Consider the following 22,875-nt stretch of genomic DNA (forward strand, 5'->3'; position numbering starts at 1 on the left):
TCATCCGCTAATTTCCCGATGAATCCCACAACCGCTTCCGTAAACACGTTGACATCATCATCGGAGCTGTTTCTGAACATGCCCCAGTCTGCGTCATCGAGTGCGTCCTTTAACGCGGCCACCGATTGATCAGTCCAGCGCGCGATCTTCCTCTGAACCGGAACTTCCTGTTTCAGCCTTTGTTTGTATTTTGGCATGAGGAAGATGGCGGCGTGATCGGATTTGCCAAACGGAGGGCGGGATTGTACCTTGTAGCCGTCCTTGACCGTAGTGTAGCAGTGGTCCAGTGTCCTTTCACCCCTGGTGGTGTCATGGTCCTGGGCCATGTGGGCCCAGTATTCTTAGTTTCTTGTATTTTTGTATTTCGTTCCTTACTTAGGTCATGTTTCCTGAGTTGTCCTGTTGTGTTGTTCCTTATTTGACTTCCCCTTGTGACTCTTATCCCCTGTGTGCCCCTCTATGTATCTGTGAGCCCTCATCTCCCCTCCTTGTGTTTCATTCCATGTTTCCCCAGCCCACTATGCCCGTGCTCTCTCTCTCCTCCTGTTTGCACCTCTGTGTACTTCCTGTTTTACTTTGACAGTCTCCCGTCAGTGTTGTTTACTCCTGCCTTGTTTTGTTATGTTTATCTGTGTCAGCTGTGTTCCCATGTGTGGCCACTTCCCCTGATCATCCCTCTTGTGTATTTAGTCTCTGTGTTTCATGTAGTCTGTGTCGCGTCGTCTGTGTTACCACCCCCTGTGTTCCGTATCTCCAGCCATAGCTTTTCCTTAGTTTATGTCCAGTTTAGGTTTCTGTTTAACTATTACTCTTATGCTGCACTCACTCTGTTTTGTTCCTTTCATCAGCCAGAATAAAAGGCTCGCTTTTGTTTAACTCCACTCCTGCATCCTCGCTTGTGTTCGCTCCTGGGTCCACCACACACATTTCCGCACGGTCTGCCTCCGCAGACCGTGACAGGTGGGGCAGGTGATGTGTTGATAAAAGTTCGGCGCTGCGCGTTTGAGGTTGGCACTATTAAAGTCCCCCGTCACAATAAGCGCAGCGTCCCGGTGTTGTGTCTGGTGCTGTGTGAGTGCCTCATGCAGCTCGCATAAGGCGGTGACCGTGTCCGCTTGTGGTGGAATATAAACAGCACTTACAATGACCGATGTAAATTCCCGAGGTAGATAAAAAGGACGACACATGATGGACAGTAGTTCCAGATTTGGTGTGCAGGAGCGTGTGAGAGGAACAACGTTCGCACTGTTGCACCAGTTGTTGTTCCACATTAAACACACGCTGCCTCCCCTTGACTTCCCCGAGTCCCGTGTCCTGTCTATGCGGTGAACCGAGAAGAACTCGGCCGGCTGGATGGCGTGGTCCGGCACCGCTGGGTTCAGCCATGTCTCGGTGAAGCAGAGAAGATTGCAGCCCCGAATGTCTCTCTGGAACTTTATCCTGGCCCTGAGGTCATCAAGCTTGTTCTCCAGTGACTGGACGTTGGCGAGCAGGATGCTAGGCAGAGGTGTGCGGTGTGCACGAGCTCTCAGCCTGTTCCTGACGCCGGCTCGCTTCCCTCTAGGCCGCCGCCGCTTCCCTTTGTTCTCCCTCAAGATCTCACTCGGCCAGCTCGGATCCGGAGTTAAAAACTTCGAATTGTGAGTGGATCTCGAGTGAATCTCAAACGGACATTTCACAACCTTCACCAGCACATCAACTGCCCCACCCGGGGCACGAGGACATTAGACCACTGCTACACCCCGTTCAAGAACTGTTACAAGGCTCAGCCCCTGCCGGCATTTGGAAAATCTGACCATTCCGCCATCTTCCTCATGCCTGCCTACAAACAAAGGCTAAAGCAGCAACCACCAATCAGGAGGGAGGTCGCTCGCTGGACAGACCAATCAGTGGCCGCGCTGCAGGACGCACTGGATGACGCAGACTGGGACATGTTTCGGCGCAGCTCTGATGACATCAACATGTTTACAGAAGCGGTTGTGGGATTTATCGGGAAACTAGCGGACGACACAGCAGAAAGAACTATCATCCGAACGTTTCCCAACCAGAAGCCGTGGGTGGATAAAAACATCCGCGACGCTCTGAGATCACGCACCGCTGCCTACAATGAAGGGCTTGTCTCCGGTAATATGGACCTATACAAGGCTGCGTCCTACAACGTGCGCAGCGCGGTCCAAAAGGCAAAGCGGAGCTACGGGGAAAAACTAGAGTCACAGCTACGACAGTGCGACTCTAGGAGCCTGTGGAAAGGACTGCGGACTATAACGGACCAGCTTCTTCAATGATGAATGCAGATGCTTCACTGGCTGATGAGCTGAACACGTTTTATGCTCGCTTCGACGCCGCAGCAATTAAAACAACAAACGGCTGCGCGCGCTCGGAGTGCACCAGTGAAGAAAATGCATTCGTCATCACAGAGCATGCCGTGAGGAACACCTTCAGGAGGGTGAACACCAGGAAGGCAGCAGGACCAGATGCAATCCCTGGCCGGGTCCTTAGAGCCTGCGCTGATCAACTAGCACCGGTGTTCACGGAGATCTTCAACCTCTCCCTGGCCCAAGCTGTGGTTCCCACGTGCTTCAAACAGTCCATTATTGTCCCTGTTCCAAAGAAACAACAGCCCGCTTGCCACAATGACTACCGTCCAGTAGCACTGACTTCAATTGTGATGAAGTGTTTTGAAAGACTGATGAGAGATCACATCACTTCTTCACTTCCTGCCACCATCGACTCACTTCAGTTTGCTTACCGGACTAATCGTTCCACAGACGATGCCATATCTCACCTGCTCCACACATCCCTGAGTCACCTGGACACTGGCAGAGGGAATTATGTTAGGATGCTGTTCGTGGACTACAGTTCAGCATTCAACACAATAATTCCCTCTAAGCTTTTCACCAAGTTGACGGATCTAGGACTCAGCTCATCACTGTGTCAGTGGATCCTCAACTTCCTCACAGACAGACCCCAATCAGTGAGGGTGGGAAAACAAGTCTCCCCCTCCATCTCACTCAGCACTGGAGTGCCTCAGGGCTGTGTTTTAAGCCCCCTGCTGTACTCACTGTACACTTATGACTGTGTAGCCACATCAGACACCACCTCCATTGTCAAGTTTGCTGACGACACTGCTGTTGTGGGCCTGATCTCCGACAACATCGAGACGGCCTACCTGGAGGAGATTAGGAACCTGGAGACCTGGTGCCAGGAGAATAACCTCCTCCTAAACATCAGCAAGACTAAGGAGCTGATCGTGGACTTCACTACAAAGCAGGCGAGGAATTACAAACCCCTCATCATCAGTGGCACGCCAGTGGAGAGAGTGGACAGTTTCCGATACCTGGGTGTCCACATCACTCAGGACCTGTCATGGTCCTGTCACATCAACACCCTGGTTAAGAAAGCCCGTCAGCATCTCTTCTTCCTCAGAAGACTTAGAGACTTCCATCTGCCACTGAAGGTGCTCAAGAACTTCTACTCCTGCACCATCAAGAGCGTCCTGACGGCAAACATCTGCACCTGGTTTGGGAACAGCACCAAGCAGGACAGACGAGATCTGAAAAGGGTGGTGCGCTCGGCAGAACGCATCATTCAATCAGAGCTCCCTGACCTGCTGTCCATCTACACCAAGCGGTGCAAGTCCAAAGCTAGGAAGATTATGATGGACCTCTCCCATCCCAACAATGGACTCTTCTCACTGTTGAGGTCTGGGAAGCGCTTCCGCTCCCTTAAGGCCAAAACAGAGAGAATGAGGAGGAGCTTCTTCCCCCAGGCTATTCGGGGCCTGAACCAGGTGTAGGACTGGACTCTCCCAAACACGTCACTATAAGACTGGACTCTCACACACGTCACCACACGCACCACCACACATTTCCTATAATCCTATAATTCCTATAATTTATAATCCTTATCTTTATAACCTCTTCTGCTATTTGCAATTCTTTACTGTAAATTCCTAAGTTAATTTGTAAATTTTTGTAGTAAACTGTAAATTGTAAATATTGTAAAACTTTTCTTCTGTCATTTAATGGTCGGGCATTGTACAGCTACAAGCATTTCACCCCCATGTCATACTGTGTATGGTTGTGTGTGTGTGACAAATAAAATTTGAATTTGAATTTGAATTTGACATTGTATACCAATAGAAACAAGAGTGTCACTGTCATACCTAATGTACCCAATGGTGATGATTTTGCCGATTTAGAAACGCTGAAAACTAACTTAAAAAACAAAGACAAAGAAAAAGTGGTCGGAGCAGTTGTGATGGCAGCCGACCTCACTGGCGCCATCTATTCTCACAGAGGCAGAGAAGGAGATGAGAGAAAACACCGGTGAGGAGTATGAGAACATTTTGTGATCTGTACTTCAAAAGATTTTATATCAGTTTTATTCTGATGCAGTCTGATGATATCAAAGTTGTCCAGTTGAGTCCATTCAGCATTAACTAGTTTGTCCAAGGCTCACAATCCCCCCCAATCATTATGTGCTCGGTATAACTCAAACTATTGTAAACATGGATACACATTCATACACACATTTGAGAACAACCATATAAAAAGTGTTGAGTGTGATAGAAAAAGAAACACCCACACAAGATGAAACCAACACATCTTCTTTGACACAATTTGTTTAACACTTTGTCTCTCTCCCTCTATGGTATCATTCAACTACACAATGCAAATTCTCATGGACACATACACACATGCATCACTCTATTATTCACAGTGAAGGGGAACAGGCATGATCGGGCAGTGAAGCTGAGATGTCACTGCTCCAGCTGAAAAACCACACTGACACCACAAAGGCAAAGTCTGTATTCAAATTAGCAAGCACTGCCGGTGCCTGTCCACAGCGCAGAATTAACAGGCTTAGAAGCAGGCAGTCTGCAGATAGGGAGTATTTCCAAACCTAAAGAAGATTCAGCTGCTTTGATTTTCTGTTGACAAAAGCATGTTTCCAGTGAGACTACGATAACAGGAAGGTTAGTGGAGAACAGAATAAATCCCTTTTATGTCACCAACTGTCGTAATGTGTTCATTTGGTAACATCTGACCATCTGGCCCTAACTACACTACCCATGAAATGACTCTAATTCAGAGAAATAACATGAGCCTCCCTAAGTAGCCATTCACCAGCACATGCTTAAGACTGCGCGTGTGCTAATGCAGACCTGTGAGTGTGACGGAATAAAAAAAGAAAGGGAAAAATAGTGAGCGTGAACTCGCCAACTAAATCCCTGGATACAGCAGAACGATGTGACAACAGGACAAGGAGGAAGATGAAAAGTGAAATACGCTTTGCCACTCAATTCCCAAAGTGCGAAGAATACCTTTATAACCTAGCGCTAATTAACCGAGGAGGAACAAGAAGCTTTGTTCTTTCCGCCCTCTTCTTTTTTCCTGCCTTTTCATGTTTCCTAAACTTTTCACACTGGTTTAAGCTTTAAGCTCTCAAGCACAGAAGCATCTGAACTGATTGCACTAGAGAACCGGGAATCTCATAGAAGCCTGAAAACATTTGACAAAATGCCTTGTGGACATCGGAGGCTGTGAACATATCTGTTGACCAGGGTTTAAATGGAAGAGGTATTGTAATGAAAAAACAGGTTGACTTAAAGATGGTACATTACACTCTTCACCCATGTTTGATTGTATTTAGTCGTACTCCTATTGCAGCGGACACATTTGGGACTGGAAACTTTTGCACTGGTATCGAGAGGGCCCTGAAGGTGATATTTATATTTGCATTAGAATATGTTACTTCTCCAATCAGTAACCACTGACTCAATGAATAATTTACTCGAAATCCATCAGCTACATGTTAGTGTATTATTAGCTGATTACCCTTTACTCCCCCCTTTCTCCAGCCTAAAATTTGATTTCTACATGAATTCTTTTAACATTTCTGGGCCAATCTGTGATCTCTTTGCCAGTGACACTTCACAGATGGTCATTTTTCACCAACATCAAGTCAATCTGGTGTACAGATCATGATGCAACTCCTAGTCAACTGGTGCTCGTCTATGTCTGGGTGTCACGTTTCTAACACATTCAGGCTGTGCATAATTCTCGACTTGCCTGCGGATCAGCAAGTTTGGCCCAACTGTCCCTCAGATGGACAGTAATGACTTTGCTAGGCCAGACACTGCATAGCCACTCATCTTACAATTGGACAGTCAACCTTTCTCGGGACAGTTGAGTAATCTTATCTGCAGTGCAACAGTCTGTTGTGCCACAGCAAATATCCAAATGCTTTATGAGGTTGAAATACTATTATAGTGTCCATTGTGGAGAATCAGTTTTGGAAAAGCTATTTGATTTGTGTTGTAGTCATATCTGGTAATTATAACTGGAGTTTTGGAGACTTCTTTGGAAAAGACACAGGCCGTTAATAAAAGATGACAAAAGCGACACGAAAAAAGACCTTGAGTCTTGTATGAGTATGAAATGATGAAGTCTTTCTTTTCTGCCTAGTAACTTATATATAGCTGAAGGTCAACTTTAATATTAGCACGATCTGACAATGAAATCCAAACATGAGAGAAAAAATATAAATTGTTTTACAGTGTCACAATATCCGTATAACGTTTGGCTTTTCAATCTCTCAGCTGACTCTTTGTAATGCCTATGAACCCAAAAGCTTAACAGAAAAGGAAAAAGATACATCTCTTGATGCTAAATACAGAGTTAATATCTTTACTGCTGATTTTGCATTGTGTAATAGGAAGAAAGCCATTTGCCTTAGTGACAGCACACAAACCTTTTCCCAAAAGAGCGATGGAGTAATGCACTTTCTACTCGGCAGGAACACACAAAGACAAACACCCCCGACATTTTGTCCTTTTCAATTCAAAGCTGTGGGTTTTTGAACAAGAGTCCCTTACGCTGACAACCTGCAGTGTTTGAAAGGGGCTTACAGTTATTTTCACAATACATGCTTTTGCCTGATATTTTACTTCTCTTCAGACGGTCCTTACTCTATAAAATCCTCAATGCCAGATAATGCCGTAGCACCGATAAAAGTGCAACACATCTGTCCTCTTATAACATCCAATCTGTGCTGCTAAATGTCTACATATCCTTCAGCTTAAACTGAATTTTAAAATGCCAAATACTTTATACACTCATAGTCTACACAGGTTTCATTAGTTTTTATTTACTGACTACATGATTATTTTTGAGCTGAATGTCAGCCACATTTTTAAGGCTGCACGCCAAACTATTCATTAAGTTCTTTGCACAATGTCTCTTCACACCCAATACTCCTTATGCTGCTTCATTCAAGCTGTAACAGAGGAGTTCTATATGGACAACAACTGATTAAGCACAAAAATGTGAATGAAAAGAGAAATATTTGTTTCAGAGATGGAAATATAATAAGATTTTTCTGAAACTGGGGAATAATAAAGCATTCAGAGATTTTAAATTTCATAATCAAAAGACTTAGCTGTTAACTAGACTGTGCATATTATTGTGCAAATCTACTGATTTGACAGCTCACACAGAGGGCAGTTTGCACAGAGTCAAAACGCATCCCTGAATTTCTTTCTTTTTTCTTAATTCCCCAGAGTTACAAGAGAGAAGCTAACAAATCTCTTACCTGCTCTTTTTAAAATGCATCCTGCTTGACATCCAGCCACAGGCTTCACAGTGACAACTACTTCATCTTGGATTTGCTGACAATCTTTAGGGGAAGCAAAATTTGAAAAAGACACCAGTTTAAGATATGGTTCATACAATGAAAATGTGTTTTTCTAAAAATCTCTGTGAGCTCCAGTAGCTCTGTGTTAAGATATTCATTGTGTGTACTCATGTTGTACAGTGTTTAACTGCATTATGGTTACTGTGGTTTAACAGAGACAGTGTTTTAGTGCTCACCACAAGGAGGCACTGTTTCATTGTACGTTCCTAAAACAGAAGAAGAAGAGAAATAGATACGGCACCTATGAGAAAAGTTTTGCCGTGTGTTGAAGAGGAATAAAGTTCATAAAATATTAAGGACATTTTTGCCTCCGTCATCATTTCCCTTCGAGTTGATCGCTGTCGATGCTGCAATACTCAACAGGTTATGGGCCCAGTGGCCGACTCGAAGAAGAGCCCTTTCTCATGAAGATCCGGAGCCAAAACGGATAACGGGCTAACGACTAAAGAGCAACATGGATCAACGCGGAGCAAGCAGGCTCCCTCGACTCATGTTTGACGGAGATGAGACCAGATATGAACTTTGGGAAACTAAGGTGCTAGGATATTTGCACTTGTTGGGATTAAAAGCCACTGTTCTGAAGGAACCGAACAGTGAGGCTGAAGTAGCAGCAGACGGTAAGAAGAACGCTGACGCTTACGCTGAGTTAATCCAATTTTTGGACGATAAAAGCCTCTCACTGATTATGAGAGATGCCCCTGATAATGGGAGAAGAGCATTAGAAATATTGAGGGACTACTACGCTGGAAAGGGGAAGCCCCGAATCATCAACCTGTACACCACGCTATCATCGCTTCAGAAAAAGAGGGAAGAGACTGTCACAGACTATGTCATCAGAGCAGAGGCCGCCATTACAGCACTGCGCAATGTGGGTGAGACTTTAGGTGATGGATTATTGATTGCTATGGTTTTAAAAGGTCTACCTGAAAGTTTTAAGCCATTTGCAATACACGTTACTCACGATAAAGACGATATGACATTTGCTGAGTTCAAAACAAAGCTACGGAGTTTCGAAGACACTGAAAAGTCAAGCGCATCCGAGTGTAGCGACAACGTAATGAAAACAGGAGGAAGAACCGGGCGTGAGCACACGAGATCCAGCGCACAATACAGAAACAAGAACGATGAGGACATTGTGTGTTTCAAGTGTGGACTAAAAGGCCACCGAGCAAAAGTGTGCAGACGGAGGACGTGGTGCAGTCATTGCAAAAGCAGCACACACAGTGATACCACATGTAGACATAAAGACAAACAAGATGGCGCGCGGAAGGTCGCAGATGAGAGCGGCAACGGATCCAAAGCAGAAACGCCAGATTATGCCTTCAGGATTAAGGGCGTAGACATCAAAGTCCAGCAGTCAGCGTACAGCATTGAGGAGAAAGGCCTGTTGGTGGACACTGGGGCTACCTCACACATCATTAACAGCATCGCCAAGTTCAAGAGCTTCGACGACGCGTTCAGACCGGAGTCACACAGCGTAGAACTGGCAGACGGTACCCAGTGCAGAGGCGTCGCCCAACAGAGGGGGGACGCAGAGGTGTTCCTGATTGACAATACAGGCCAGCGACGCAAAGCAACGCTGAAAGATGCGCTGTTTATTCCATCATACCCCCAGAACATATTCTCTGTAAAGTCAGCCACTGCATTAGGAGCAACAGTCACCTTTAAACAAGGGCAGGACACGTTGACCCACAAAGACGGTACTAACTTTAACATTCATGTGTATGGCAAGTTGTACTATTTGCAGACTGAAGTTGAGGGTAATGATAAGTGTAACACCTGTCATGACATACAGGCATGGCATGAGATATTAGGTCATTGCAACTATGAAGATGTAGTAAGATTGCAAGGTGTGGTTAACGGTATGCAGATTAAGGGGAGAACCGATAGACCTGAAAAGGAATGTGAAGTGTGTATCCAGGGAAAGTTTGCACAAACCCGAAACAGAGATCCGGATACAAGAGCAAAGGCTCCTTTACAAATGGTACACACAGATTTAGCAGGTCCGATAGCCACTGAATCTATTGATGGGTACAAATATGTGCAGTCATTCACTGATGATTATTCAAACTCAGTGTTTGTATATTTCCTGAAGACGAAAACTGATACAGTGCAGGCAGCAGAGAAATTTCTAGCGGATGTTGCACCATATGGCAACGTAAAATGCATTAGATCAGACAATGGGACAGAGTTCACATGCAGAGATTTCCAAACCCTGTTAAGGAAAAATGGCATTAAGCATGAGACATCAGCCCCGTACTCACCCCATCAGAACGGTACAGCCGAGAGGGGGTGGCGTACTCTTTTCGAGATGGGCAAGTGCATGCTAATTGAGAGTCAGCTACCGAAATGCCTATGGAACTATGCCATTCAAACTGCTGCTGTAACACGGAACAGATGCTTTAGTAAGCGAACAGGGAAAACACCCTACCAAATGCTGACAGGTAAAAAGCCAGACTTGTCAAAAATGCAGAAATTTGGGTCTGTGTGCTATGCATACAAACAGGACAAGGGGAAACTTGATTCAAAATGTGACCAAGGTTTCTTTGTAGGTTATGATAAGAACAGTCCCGCCTACTTAGTTTACCACCCTGAAACTGAGAAAGTTCAGAAACATAGACTTGTTAAGTTTGTGAGCAAAGTAAATGTAGAAAGACAAACACAGACAGATGAGGGAGAACTAAATGATGACTGTAGCAGAGTAAGACAGCCTATGGCTAACAGACCTTCAGAGAAAGGTGACAAGGACAATGAGGTTCCAGAACCTATTGTGACAGACACAAGTCCACAAAGTGGTATACCTGATGAGCGTGAACGAAAAGAGACAAATGTGACAAGTGATGGATTTGTCAACAAAAGGTATCCTCTTAGGGAGAGAAGAAAACCGGGACATTTAAATGACTTTGTAGCTGCCAACAGTGGCGGCGATGAGATCCACACTACCATAGACTACTGCTACAGGGCAGTGTGTGGTGTCCCAAACACATTTAAGGAAGCCATAGAATCAGCTAACTCAAAGAACGGGATCAAAGCCATGGATGAAGAAATTCACTCGTTACGGGAAAATGACACTTTTACCCTAACCACTTTGCCAAAGGGAAAGAAAACAGTGGGGGGGAAGTGGGTTTATTCCGTTAAGAGTGACATTGAGGGAAACGACCGATACAAGGCAAGGTTCGTAGCCAAAGGTTACAGCCAACAGTTGGGGATAGATTATGGAGAGACATTCTCACCAACAGCCAACTTAACCAGCATAAGAGTTTTGTTACAGAAAGCAGCGCAGGAGAGCCTGTTACTCCATCAAATGGATGTGAAGACAGCATATTTACACGCTCCCATTGATTATGAAATCTACATTGATCAGCCAGAAGGTTATGAAGAGGGAGAAGGGCTAGTCTGTAGATTACAAAAATCCTTGTATGGGTTAAAACAATCTGGTCGTAACTGGAATAGGATCTTGCATGAATACCTAACAGCGAACAGTTTCAGGCAAAACCCAGCAGACCACTGTGTTTATACCAAAGAGACAAAAGATGGTAAGGTGATTATGATCATCTGGGTGGACGACCTGATAATTGCTGCTGGCAATGAAAAGGTAATGAAGGATGCGAAAGAAATGCTTTCAGTCAAATTTAAGATGAAAGACTTGGGCAGACTTAAGCATTTTCTGGGTATTGATTTCACTCAGTCTGATGGATGTGTAACAATGTCACAAGAAACCTATGTCAACAAGATACTGATGAGGTTTAACATGCAGAACTGTAAACCCAGAGGAACTCCCTGTGATCAGAAGTTGTGTTACACAGAAGGTGCTACTAAGATAAGAGATGTGAGGATGTATAGAGAGGCTGTAGGCAGTCTTATATACCTTGCATCAGGTACCCGTCCTGACCTGAGTTTTGTGGTAAGCAAGTTATCGCAACATTTCCATGAGCCTACAGAAGAACAGTGGGGAACTGTGAAACATGTGTTGAGATATCTCAAAGGGTCCAAAGATAAGAAGTTGTGTTTTAGAAGAAACACAGATGAAAATTTGGGTCTAGTGGCCTACAGTGATGCTGACTGGGCAGGTGACACTGCCGACAGACGCAGCACTACTGGTTACTGTGTACGTCTATGTAACAACAGTTCTTTAGTTTCATGGAAGACCAAGAAACAGCCCACTGTGGCGCTCTCTACCTGTGAAGCAGAGTATATGGCTCTGGCTTCCACAATGCAAGAGTGTATATATTTAGAACAGCTTTTGAAAGGTATAGATGACTACAGCTACACTCAAACAATAGTGTACGAGGACAACCAGGGAACAATTGCCCTGGCTAAAAACCCTGTGAGCCGACAGAGGTGCAAACATGTGGACATTAAATATCATTTTGTAAGGTCCATTGTAAATGAAGAGAAAATGTGTCTGTTATATTGCACCACTGAAGAAATGGTTGCAGATGTTATGACCAAACCTGTTTCTAAGCTAAAACTTGCTAAGTTTGCTAACGTTATGTTTGGTGCTTAAAAGAAAAAAGGAGAGAAAAAGAAAAAAGGAAGTGTGGTAGAGATTGTACAACTGTTTATCGTTTATTGTACAACTTTTCTTTGATTCCAGCAACCTGAGTACAAGAGGGGGTGTTAAGATATTCATTGTGTGTACTCATGTTGTACAGTGTTTAACTGCATTATGGTTACTGTGGTTTAACAGAGACAGTATTTTAGTTGCCACCACAAGGAGGCACTGTTTCATTGTACGTTCCTAAAACAGAAGAAGAAGAGAAATAGATACGGCACCTATGAGAAAAGTTTTGCCGTGTGTTGAAGAGGAATAAAGTTCATAAAATATTAAGGACATTTTTGCCTCCGTCATCATTTCCCTTCGAGTTGATCGCTGTCGATGCTGCAATACTCAACACTCTGACAATCCCACAGAAACTGCCACAAATGATGAAGAGAGTAACTGAGTGGTTGGGATCATTTGGCCACATATGCAATTTTTCCGAAGGAGATATGTGAGCTTAGAAACACTGACAACTTTACTTTTTTTATTATGCAGGTCTACCCAAAAAAAACCTCCTTCCATGTGAAAAAAAAAATCAATTTCAGATCAATCTAAATTCCTAATGGGTAATTTGTCAAAGGCAAGGTGGTAGATAAGAAGCAGACCCTGCTTTGTGCGGTGATGCTAGCAGAAGAGAAACTCCCCTAGGCTGAATGTTTCTCTGTTGAACTATTTGTTCTAGGCTCTATAGTCATCTGCCCGAGTTACACTGCCATTTGTCCCTGTCATCAGCTGGTACCTCAGTTTACAGAGGAGCCAATATGGAAACCACCTCACATTAGAGAGGGTGGAAATTAGAGGTTACTGGTAACAGCTTTGATTTCTTTGGGGAATTACGATTTGCAAACACGTGCCTTACTAGAGTATTTAGTATTTGGATATTTGGTTTAAACACTGATGTGCTTGCTGAACATTTATACTTGCAGGGAGATGATCAGAGATCATAAGCAGGACGTGGCCATCTTTGGAATAATGTCTTCTGGCTATAATGAGGCTCTGATTGTGTGATAAAGGCCAGTGACTCGAGCAGTCACTTTAATGGGTCACAAAGGGCTTGTCATGTAACCTTGTGAGAGCATATCAGGTGTTATTATATTTTTGAAAGTCTGAGCGGCTCATTATACTTTTCTCTGCTGTAAAGCTCTGGGTACTGTCTCTGCTTTCAGTTCCACAAATGCTGCCTTGTAGCATTTAAATAAAAATGCAGATTTCTCGTCCAGGAGCGACTCTGTATCACAAAAAAAAAAAAAAAAGAACAGAGCTGTAGTTTATGATTATACTGGAATAAAAAAGAATGAAACAGAACAAAAAGCACAGTAATTCGAAGCACACAAGTACGTATCCTTGGTTTAAAGAGATAAAAATAATCAGCTAAGTTTCTTTGACAGCTCAAAGCTGTCTCCTGGCTAGTTGCAGAAAGTGCCAACTAATTCCCTCTGAGGAAGACTCAACATTGAAAACAAGAAAAGGCTTGGTAATAGCTGAGATCCCTCACCGATGCCCCAGTTATATATAGATGAGCTGTGGCCCCAGGACACAACTTAATGACCATAATAAGACTTGACTGTTTGTTCAAAATCAGCTTAGAGTGCATCTACACTGACCTACAGCATCACTCTAGCCTAGGTTGAATTTAAAAAGGCGGCATGAGAAGGAACACTCTGTTTTTTGGATGGGTGCAGGGGGAAGGTTAGTGACTGTGATTCCACACAGGCAGATGGACCATGAGCTCCTGAGCCCTCCTCATTCCACCTCATAGTCTTGATGCAGATCAATTTGGACTTAAGCATTTCTTGCGGCTGTGGCTGCTCTTTAATTCAGCATGGCTGCGTGCTCTACTGATTAATGGCAGGTACTTAGCCGGTAGACACGGTCAATAAACGCACTGGCCAAGGAACTTAATACCCAGCTATATGCCAAAGGCAAGAAAGGGTTTCTCCAGGAGGCAAAGCCACCCAGAGTGGATAGGGATAACAGGAGCAGAGGAAGTCCACAAAGGAAGTCCAAAAACTTATCACAGGCTTTTTTGGGGATTGACCTACCAAAGTGAACTTGGATTTAATTTAAAGAACCTGGACTGTGCTGCTGCACCATGTGTGCAAGAGAAAAAGATACAGAGATAAGGAGAGAAAAAGAAATAGAAGTAAGTGTCCCTTGTGGCTAAAGTTTGCATGCACGTGTCCCAAGGAGAGAATGGATAAAAAAACATAAAGCCAGGATAACCTGGATGTCATGCTAGAGACATATTCCGCCCATTAGGCTAATGCATCCAAGGTAAGGGGATGAACTCGTGACTTTAAGATGTCTCCTCATTAATCATATTTCATGCACGCCCTATTTTGTTCTCTAGCTTATGTATTTACAGGGCTTTCTACGCCGAAGATTTTGCGCCTTTGGAATCCCCTAAAGGCGCGTGCGTCTCACTTTCCATCAGAACACACAACTGCGTCATGTAATCCTGTAATCCTTTTGATTACCACCATGCAAACACATGAAATATAACGGCAGTAGAGTGCAAAAAAGAGGGGACATTATTTCCATTATGTGTTTACACGTGTTCTTCTTATATTCATAAACCAGGGCGAAAGTTAAATGATGGGCCACATAGCTTAATAATAATAATAATAATAATAATAATAATAATAATAATAATAATAATAACAACAACAACATTTATATTCAGTTTGTTTAAGAAAACTATCGCTAATGTTTGTATGAATCGTATGTGTTGGCCAATTTGTCCCTCCGGAGCTGACTGTTACAATACTGACCTCCAGTGTGTGCACAGAAGGACAAAGCAGAGCGTGCCTTGCTTGGTGCGGGACTTCGCCGCTGTCAGTTTGACAGCAATGTGACCTCCAACGAGCAGCTCCTGCACACAGGCGCTCGGCGTGAGCGCACTCTAAAATAGATCTTCAAGAGTCAAATAAGAAAAGAGATTGTCTGATCGACTGTCCAATTTGTTACTGTCAGCCACTTTACACCGACAATGCAGCGAAACTGGACTCACATTAAGCAAGAGCTCCCCCAGCAGTAGCCAACACTGATCTTACCGACTATTCCCGTATAACTTGTAAAAAAAAAAAAAATTAAAAAAATGTTTGCTTGCTTATTTGCTTCCTCTCCTCCAATAATCGCTCCCATCTCTTCTCCGGGGCGGAGCACGTCCCTGCTAGTTCTTTCTGAAAAAAAGAAAAAAGAAAAAAAAAGACACGTGGTTCTTACAAACCTCTCTCAGGACACAGCGGGGAGGCGGAGGTGGAGAGATGCGGGCGCAGTCGGGGTGGGAGAGGACACGGTGAGGAAGGAGTCCGCTTTCTAACCATGGAAATTTTGCTGCTGAGCAGCGTGCGCTCTTGGAATAAGGACTTAAAAGACTTGTATATCTCATGCTCTTTCTCCTCCTCCCCTTTTCTCTCTGTTTTCATATGCATAAGAGAGACTTATATGGAGGATGTGGAACATTGCGGAGAGAAGAAAAATGCAATTTCATGTATATTTTTTATTGTGAAAAGTGCGCTCAAGTCTTAATTGGATATTTCTTTTTTCGGATTATTTCCGCACATTAATTTTTTTGTAAAAATCAAAACTGGACTTAAAAATGGATTTCTTTAATATCTCCAGCCTGGACGACAGGGTAGAGGCAGAAAATATCTCCTCTAATTCAACCTCTGAGAGCCAGTATACCCTGCTCGCTATCTGGTGTCTTGCTGGACTTGTCAGCTTCCTGATTTTGTTTACAATAGTCGGGAACGTTTTGGTTGTTATCGCCGTTTTAACGAGCAGAGCTCTAAAACCACCCCAGAACCTCTTTCTCGTCTCCTTGGCCAGTGCGGACATACTGGTAGCCACTCTGGTCATGCCCTTTTCACTGGCAAATGAACTTATGGGTTTCTGGTTTTTTGGCAAAATTTGGTGTGACATCTATCTAGCTCTGGATGTTTTGTTCTGCACCTCTTCTATTGTTCACCTGTGCGCTATTAGTTTGGACAGGTACTGGTCTGTGACACAGGCTGTAGAGTACAACTTAAAGAGAACACCTAAACGAGTTAAAGGCATGATTGTTGTGGTCTGGTTGATCTCAGCCATAATATCCTTCCCTCCACTGATATCAATGGACAGAAGCAGCAGCGAGGCCAGTCCCCAGTGTATGCTGAATGATGAGACCTGGTACATCCTCTACTCCAGCATAGGATCATTCTTTGCTCCCTGTGTTATTATGATCCTGGTCTATATTCGGATCTACCAAGTGGCAAAAACCAGGACCAGAACATTGTCAGAGAAGAAAAGGGATGTGGATTCACCGCTGGAGAATGGGATGGACCAAGCTGAACCGGGCATAGGTGGGTCTTTAAAGTCCAACAGGGGCGGGAGCATGAAAAATCAGGAACGCCAGAATGGGCATTGCCATGAGCAAGCGGTTCGAACACCCCTACCAAACGAGCCAAAACATCCAACAGACAACGATGACGACTTTGAAGATAGTAGCTCGTCAGATGAGAAACTTAAAAAAAGTTCTTGCTCCTCAAAACATCATCATGAAGACAGAAAAGACAGGAAGGCTAGCCGAAAGAGCAGCTCCGCCTCTAAATACTCCAGCAGGAAGTCGCGTGCCAGTTCCAAATCCATAGACTTATTTTCATCTCGTCGCAAACGTCGGAGCACTGTCAATCGGAAGAAAGTCTCAGCTGCTCGGGAGAAACGCTTCACCTTCGTCCTTGCTGTGGTCATGGGCGTATTTGTTGTCTGCTGGTTCCCATTCTTCTTCTCCTACAGTCTGTATGGAATCTGCCGTGAACCATGCCAGATCCCTCTAACACTTTTCAAGTTCTTTTTTTGGATCGGCTACTGCAACAGCTCACTAAACCCAGTAATCTACACTATCTTCAACCAGGACTTCCGCAGAGCCTTCCAGAAAATCCTTTGTAAGTCATGGAAACGCTCTTTTTGAAGGATACAGCACGGCTGGGTGTGTAAGACCTTTTACTTTGCAGACAATAAGCTATGCTGTTCTGAACCGTTTGATAATGTGCTGGCCTCGGGTGTTTTCACATCTGTACTTTCAGGGACTGCATTAGAAATGAAGGCGTGATTAAAAGACCTAACAAAATGCACAAAGAAGGGGCTTAAACTACAGGTTCTCTGATAATATTCACATAGGAGGCTTATTTGATGGCTTTTAGGCTGTGTTTCCCTGATGTGGGCTTTGGTTCACCCTATACTGCTTTTCTCTTCACCTAAATAACATAAATGGTTTCCTAACAGGTACTGATGCATGCCTGCCACAGTGGCTGCACTTCATGAACTTCCCAGGAGGCAAAGGGTTTACAGAGACAGAGCCAATTTACAATGTGACCTCATTCACTGAATATAATGCGAAAGCCATGACAATCTCCTCACAACTGTTGTTTGTGACTTTAGATAATAGTATGTATCTTTTCTCTCTATCTATAAATCTGTTTTTCTTTAACTTCCTATGTCACACTCTCGACAGGAGGACCAATGGGACGAAGGGGCTCTTTGCTTACTGTTAAAGTAGCAAAAGTGTTTCACACAAAAAACTAACAAAAGAAAACAAACAAACAAAAAAAGACATCTTGAAAAACAACAAATTCATATTTCTGCCTCAGTGTTTTGTGTGAACTTAAAAATGCCTAAACTGTGTGCTGCAGTGGAAGCTTTTGTCATGTTATGGTGGACTTTGATTGGACGACACGTGCAGTACAGTGGTATCACAGACAGACATGTTCACCTTCCTCACACTGCCGAGGAAAGCTGATGGAATACTGAGGTAGTACTGAAGCAGATGGGCATCTACTGAGGCATTCACTGTTTGTGCATATTTGTGTGTGTGTATGTGTGCGTGTGTGTGTCTGTGTGTGCAGTCTGGGGGGTTTACCGCATCTTATCCCACCTGCCTGTTAGTGAATGTGTGTGCATGTCTGAATGTTTGCGTGTAAGCCTACTTTTCCAAATGGCCTGATTCTTTCTGGTCAAATGTGTATCTATTCTTCTGCTTCTTATTTTTGTCATTCAACTTCTCTCCCTTATAGCCACAGTTAAAACCAAACACCTTATTGCTGTTTCAGTGTATGCTGCTCACACCCATATTTAGTAAGAACACTCAAGCATTTGTAGCCAGAAGGGCAGATGCTTTGTTCAAGTGTAAATAATTAAGATGATACAGTATTATTGTGTGGTGCCTCATAATCACACGTGTAAAGGATAACAATATTTTGTTTGTAAAATGAACAACACTCTGCGAGATTTCTATGTTACACCAACCTCTGTCCTTTTCTAAAAGAACAAGTGTTCACTTCTCTGCTTTGAACACATCTGAAAAGATCAAATAAAGAAATCTCTTAAGCTATCTTCTGAAGACTACAAGAGTGCATTAGTGCATTTGTTGTTACTGTATGGGATTTTTTGCCGCTCTGCCACTGTTGGTATAAAATGCACACCATCTGAGTGATCCATTGATTTACTTCCTCAAATTTCTGATTGCACCTTGACTTCTCACTGCAGCTACATGCTAAGCCAGTTTGTTACCAGTCTTGATTTTGCTTTGTACAAAGAGGGAAGACTTGCCATCACATACACTCCCCTCCTTCACTAACAGCCAGGCTGACTAAGTGAAATGGTGAATAGGTCAAAACCAGCAGGCAGCTATCTAGCAAATCCCCGGGATACTGGTAATGTCATGCTACATGCTTAAATACTTGATTCTGATTTCACTCGATTTTAACCGATATATAATTTAGTCAATATTGGCAGATATGACAGATATATATCCAATATATGTGTTACCCAATAGGAAACGAATTGCTTTTTTTTCTTTTTTTCTTTTTAACAAATTTGTGCAGAAAATAAGGGCCAGTGTAATTTAGAACTGATGTTATCACATAATTTGTCCAGTGCAGCAGCTCTGACTCCATTATTTACAATACTGTCAACACATGTAACAGAGTACGTGTCAAGGCCAAGCAGATTGTGGTGCAGTCAAGCAGTGTCTTCATGGTACGCGACATAGTGGAGTGCACTGCTGGTAAGTTAATAAAAAATGATCTCATTGTTTTACCTTTTGAGTCGAACATGTTGCATCTTAAAACTTATTTATGAATATGTATCAATAAATAATCTTGGACATTATGTTATTGCCATGTCTCCCTGTTTTTGTTAATGGCCCCAAAAAATCAGTATCAGCCAGGCTAAAGATCTGACACAGTATGTGGATAAATGCACTGATTAAAAAAAATAAAAAAACTACACTGAATCTCAGAAATGAAATGTGGAAATATCTTGTATTTTTCAACTATTCAGCAGGGCCAGACTACAGGAGAAGGGTCAGAGTGACTGATGGAAAGGATGACAGCATAAGACACCTGAACAAGAGACACACAGGTTTGAACAGATCATTTAAGATCATTCTGTTTGTGCATCCAGTCGTGGTGACAGTGTGGCAGCTACCTTTGCTGCTTTGTCCATAGGAGCACCAGCAGTTGTTTCAATCAGACACATCTGGCTGTGACTGCTTGTTATAAGTGCAGTCCTCCACATGTGAGTTATACAGATGTGGAGGATTGAATACATCTGAAATGATTTTCCTTTTACTTTAGCAACAGTGTGCTGGGTTCCTTTGTTTTTCTCTTTGACTGTCCTGTTTCTCCCAAATCCCCATTTAAATTGTCAAATTTTTTTTAGGTAAAATACATTCAGGTCAAACAATTCAGAAATAGTTACTAATGAGAACTCAAAATGTAGTGCTGAAAAACAAAGCCTTCGCAAAAGTGCAAAAAAAAAAAACTTCCACGAAAAGCCACGAGAGGCCCCATAGATTACAATTAAAACCCAACCTCAGAGAAGAAATTGACAAATTTACATCCTGGTTTTTACAGCCTTTTTATGATTAATCTTCTTAGATTTTTTTTATAAAGGCTTAAAGTTGCCCTGATTTACAGCAGTGCAGACACAACCAACTGTCACAGTCTGCTAGGCCTCATCTCTACCCATTCAAGTCACTGACCTGGACCTCTTAACTGTTTTCTTGTGCTGTTATTGTGTATTTTTGAGCACTTTTTAAAATCACTTTTTAGAAAATCTAATTATTCGGCAACTAGTATGGACATTCCAGCAGGCAAAAATAATGCCGAGATGATGTTGTTTTATTTTTAACCACTTATCCAATTTAGATTCATTGGGCCTAACCTAACATGTCAGGTTACACATGAATTGTGGAATGAAGATGGAGTACCTGGAAGAAACCAGTGCAGGCAGATCATATCATGCATACTCCACAGAGAAAGGCTCCAGCGAACCTGGAACTATGAATCAGAACCTTCTTACTGGGGGGTTACAGTGCTCACAGCAAGAAGCACTGTTTGTGGCTGTTAGTCCTGCTGCAAGAAATGAGACAAATATGAAAAGTGCCTGTTCTAAATGACTGTAGATTACTGGACAAATCTGTTCTTGTCAATGCCTGAATCACAGCAGATGCTGAAGAATCATACTACTGCTGTTATTCTTGCAAATTTAATGAATAAGATACACAACAAATAAGTGTGTACTTTAGCTAAGCAAAGCAGACAGTGTGCCTTTAGTGGAACTGAAGATTGAGGACAGCAATATCTAACCATGCTGAACTAACATTTTCAGGTTTATTTAGATGCTGTTTGCATTTTATTTGGGGAGGCAAGAGCTGTTTCTCCTGAATGTTTGCTCTCTGGCTCAATCAAGGCAAGGTGCAGAAGATGCATGTTCATATTCAAAGTTAGATAAGCTAGATACTTCAACAAGAAAGCCAGTGTGGGTTGTTGTTCGGTCTGTGGCTCATGTTGTGTAGCAGCCGACTGTCTGGCTCAGTTTTACCATCTGCTCTGCCTGTGATGAAATGTCGACATTACTGCTTCACCAATATTTGACTTGCTAAAACAAAATAAAATCTCTAGTCACATAAATTGAAACCAGAACTACTTTATTCAGATTCAGGACAAAACAAGGGGTTAAATTGTGAATCCAGGTACTAAAAGGTACTAGTTTATATGTAAAGCACACAAATTTGCTTTGTAGATGTTCATTTTTATCAATAAGATGCCCAGAGAAGTCAACGTTCTGGCTAATAAAGGGGTGTGGACCTCATATTATAGTTCATATACTTAATATCAAAATCAGTAAAAAATATCTCACCAATGTAAACATTTTTGATCACAGAAGGCACAAAAATGGACTTGTGTTTGTCTGGATGTCTTTATAATCATCTCCACTATTTGAAAGTTTCAAAAACAGCGCTTTCCTTTATAGTACTTTACTGTTTTATGGGGTCCGGCTTACGAAGACCCCATTTAACGAAAAATTCAATTTACGAAGGCACTTAACGACAATATTTTTGCCCGTGGTACGACAAAATGCCCATGTAACAAAATCCGTTTGCGAAATGCGTTTCTCTGTTCCACGTGAAAGACGTATTGTTGTTGCAGTGCGCTATTCCGCGTGCTTTTCGTTTGCAATTAGCCTATCGTTCATTCATAATGGGGCCGGCATAAGGCATAAATATGAGCGAGTTTAAAAAAATGTTAAAAAAATATCATTGCACAGTGTACGTACGTACATTAATTAACGTAAATGTAAGTTTTAGTTTTAGAATTAAATTCCATAATGTTATGTACATGTACACGTACGTATGTATGCATAGATATGCTTCCTTCAGCCTCCACCAAGAACTTCGTCTTCAGCCAGCATCTCCTCACTCAAAAGGCGATGGAAAAAGGTGCTTCGACTTACGAAAATTTTGACTTACGAAAGACCCTCTGGAACAAATTAATTTCATAAGTCCACTGTATATATACATATATGTATCTACTGATTGCATATTGAATTTCTTTACTCAGTTTAGTCAGACCCAGACTGATTTCAGAGAAAAGAAGCAGCATACTATGCAGGAGCTCTGGAAACAGATTGTGGGTAAGAGTACTGTAAGAAAAAAAAAATCACTACCATAAATTTCTGAAGGCCATATAGTTGTAAATATGCTAGAGCCATGTCTTATAAACACAAACACGTTAATGACTGATGAGGCAGGCAATAGTGAAACCTAAGTCAGAGGTTTAGTTTTTAATTAATTCCATGCCCCATGGTATACTGCACCTGATGCATTAAAGCATTGCAAGGATGCATGCATGTACATGTACATAATGTCACAGACACAAAAGTGGCAGCAGTCGCGTTTTGGCCTTCAAAGATAAGCAAGACTTTATTTGAAATTGCAGACTGGATCACAGAGTCCTGATAAGTAGTCACAGATGAAAGATTCAGAGGCTTTGATGAGAAGATCACAAGTTTTGTTTTGGCAGCACTTACATCAGGTTCTGGCTGAATTTTCAAATTACAACCAGTTGCAGCAGTGCTGTCACCAAGTGTGTAGTGCTTGCTGGGTTTTACACTCTGATACTGTGAAGCGTTTAACTTACAATCAAAAGCAACTCGAGACAACTGTTCTTGTGAGCTGATGCTATATAAATAACACTGAAACTGAAAGATTACAACTTATAGTGTAATTGTTGAAAACCTTGATCATGAAATTATCTCAATTAAATATCTAAAGGTACAACAGACTTGTAGAATTAACAACTGGATGTTTT

At 42.6% G+C, this 22,875-nt stretch overlaps 1 protein-coding gene across 1 annotated transcript; it reads left to right on the forward strand.

The window, feature by feature from the left end:
* Positions 1-15,512: 15,512 nt before the first annotated feature.
* adra2c (adrenoceptor alpha 2C) lies at positions 15,513-19,152 on the forward strand. The gene has a single exon (XM_086296814.1). The coding sequence runs from the start codon at positions 15,843-15,845 to the stop codon at positions 17,190-17,192; it is 1,350 nt and encodes a 449-aa protein (XP_086152940.1). The 5' UTR covers positions 15,513-15,842; the 3' UTR covers positions 17,193-19,152.
* The last annotated feature ends 3,723 nt before the right edge of the window (positions 19,153-22,875 follow it).

The sequence above is a fragment of the Aulonocara sp. 'chitande type north' Nkhata Bay genome, linkage group LG6 (genome assembly GCF_057382095.1).
Source record: "Aulonocara sp. 'chitande type north' Nkhata Bay isolate Kocher_YH1m ecotype deep benthic linkage group LG6, A_spYH_male_GT1.1, whole genome shotgun sequence".
Lineage (NCBI taxonomy): Eukaryota > Metazoa > Chordata > Actinopteri > Cichliformes > Cichlidae > Aulonocara > Aulonocara sp. 'chitande type north' Nkhata Bay.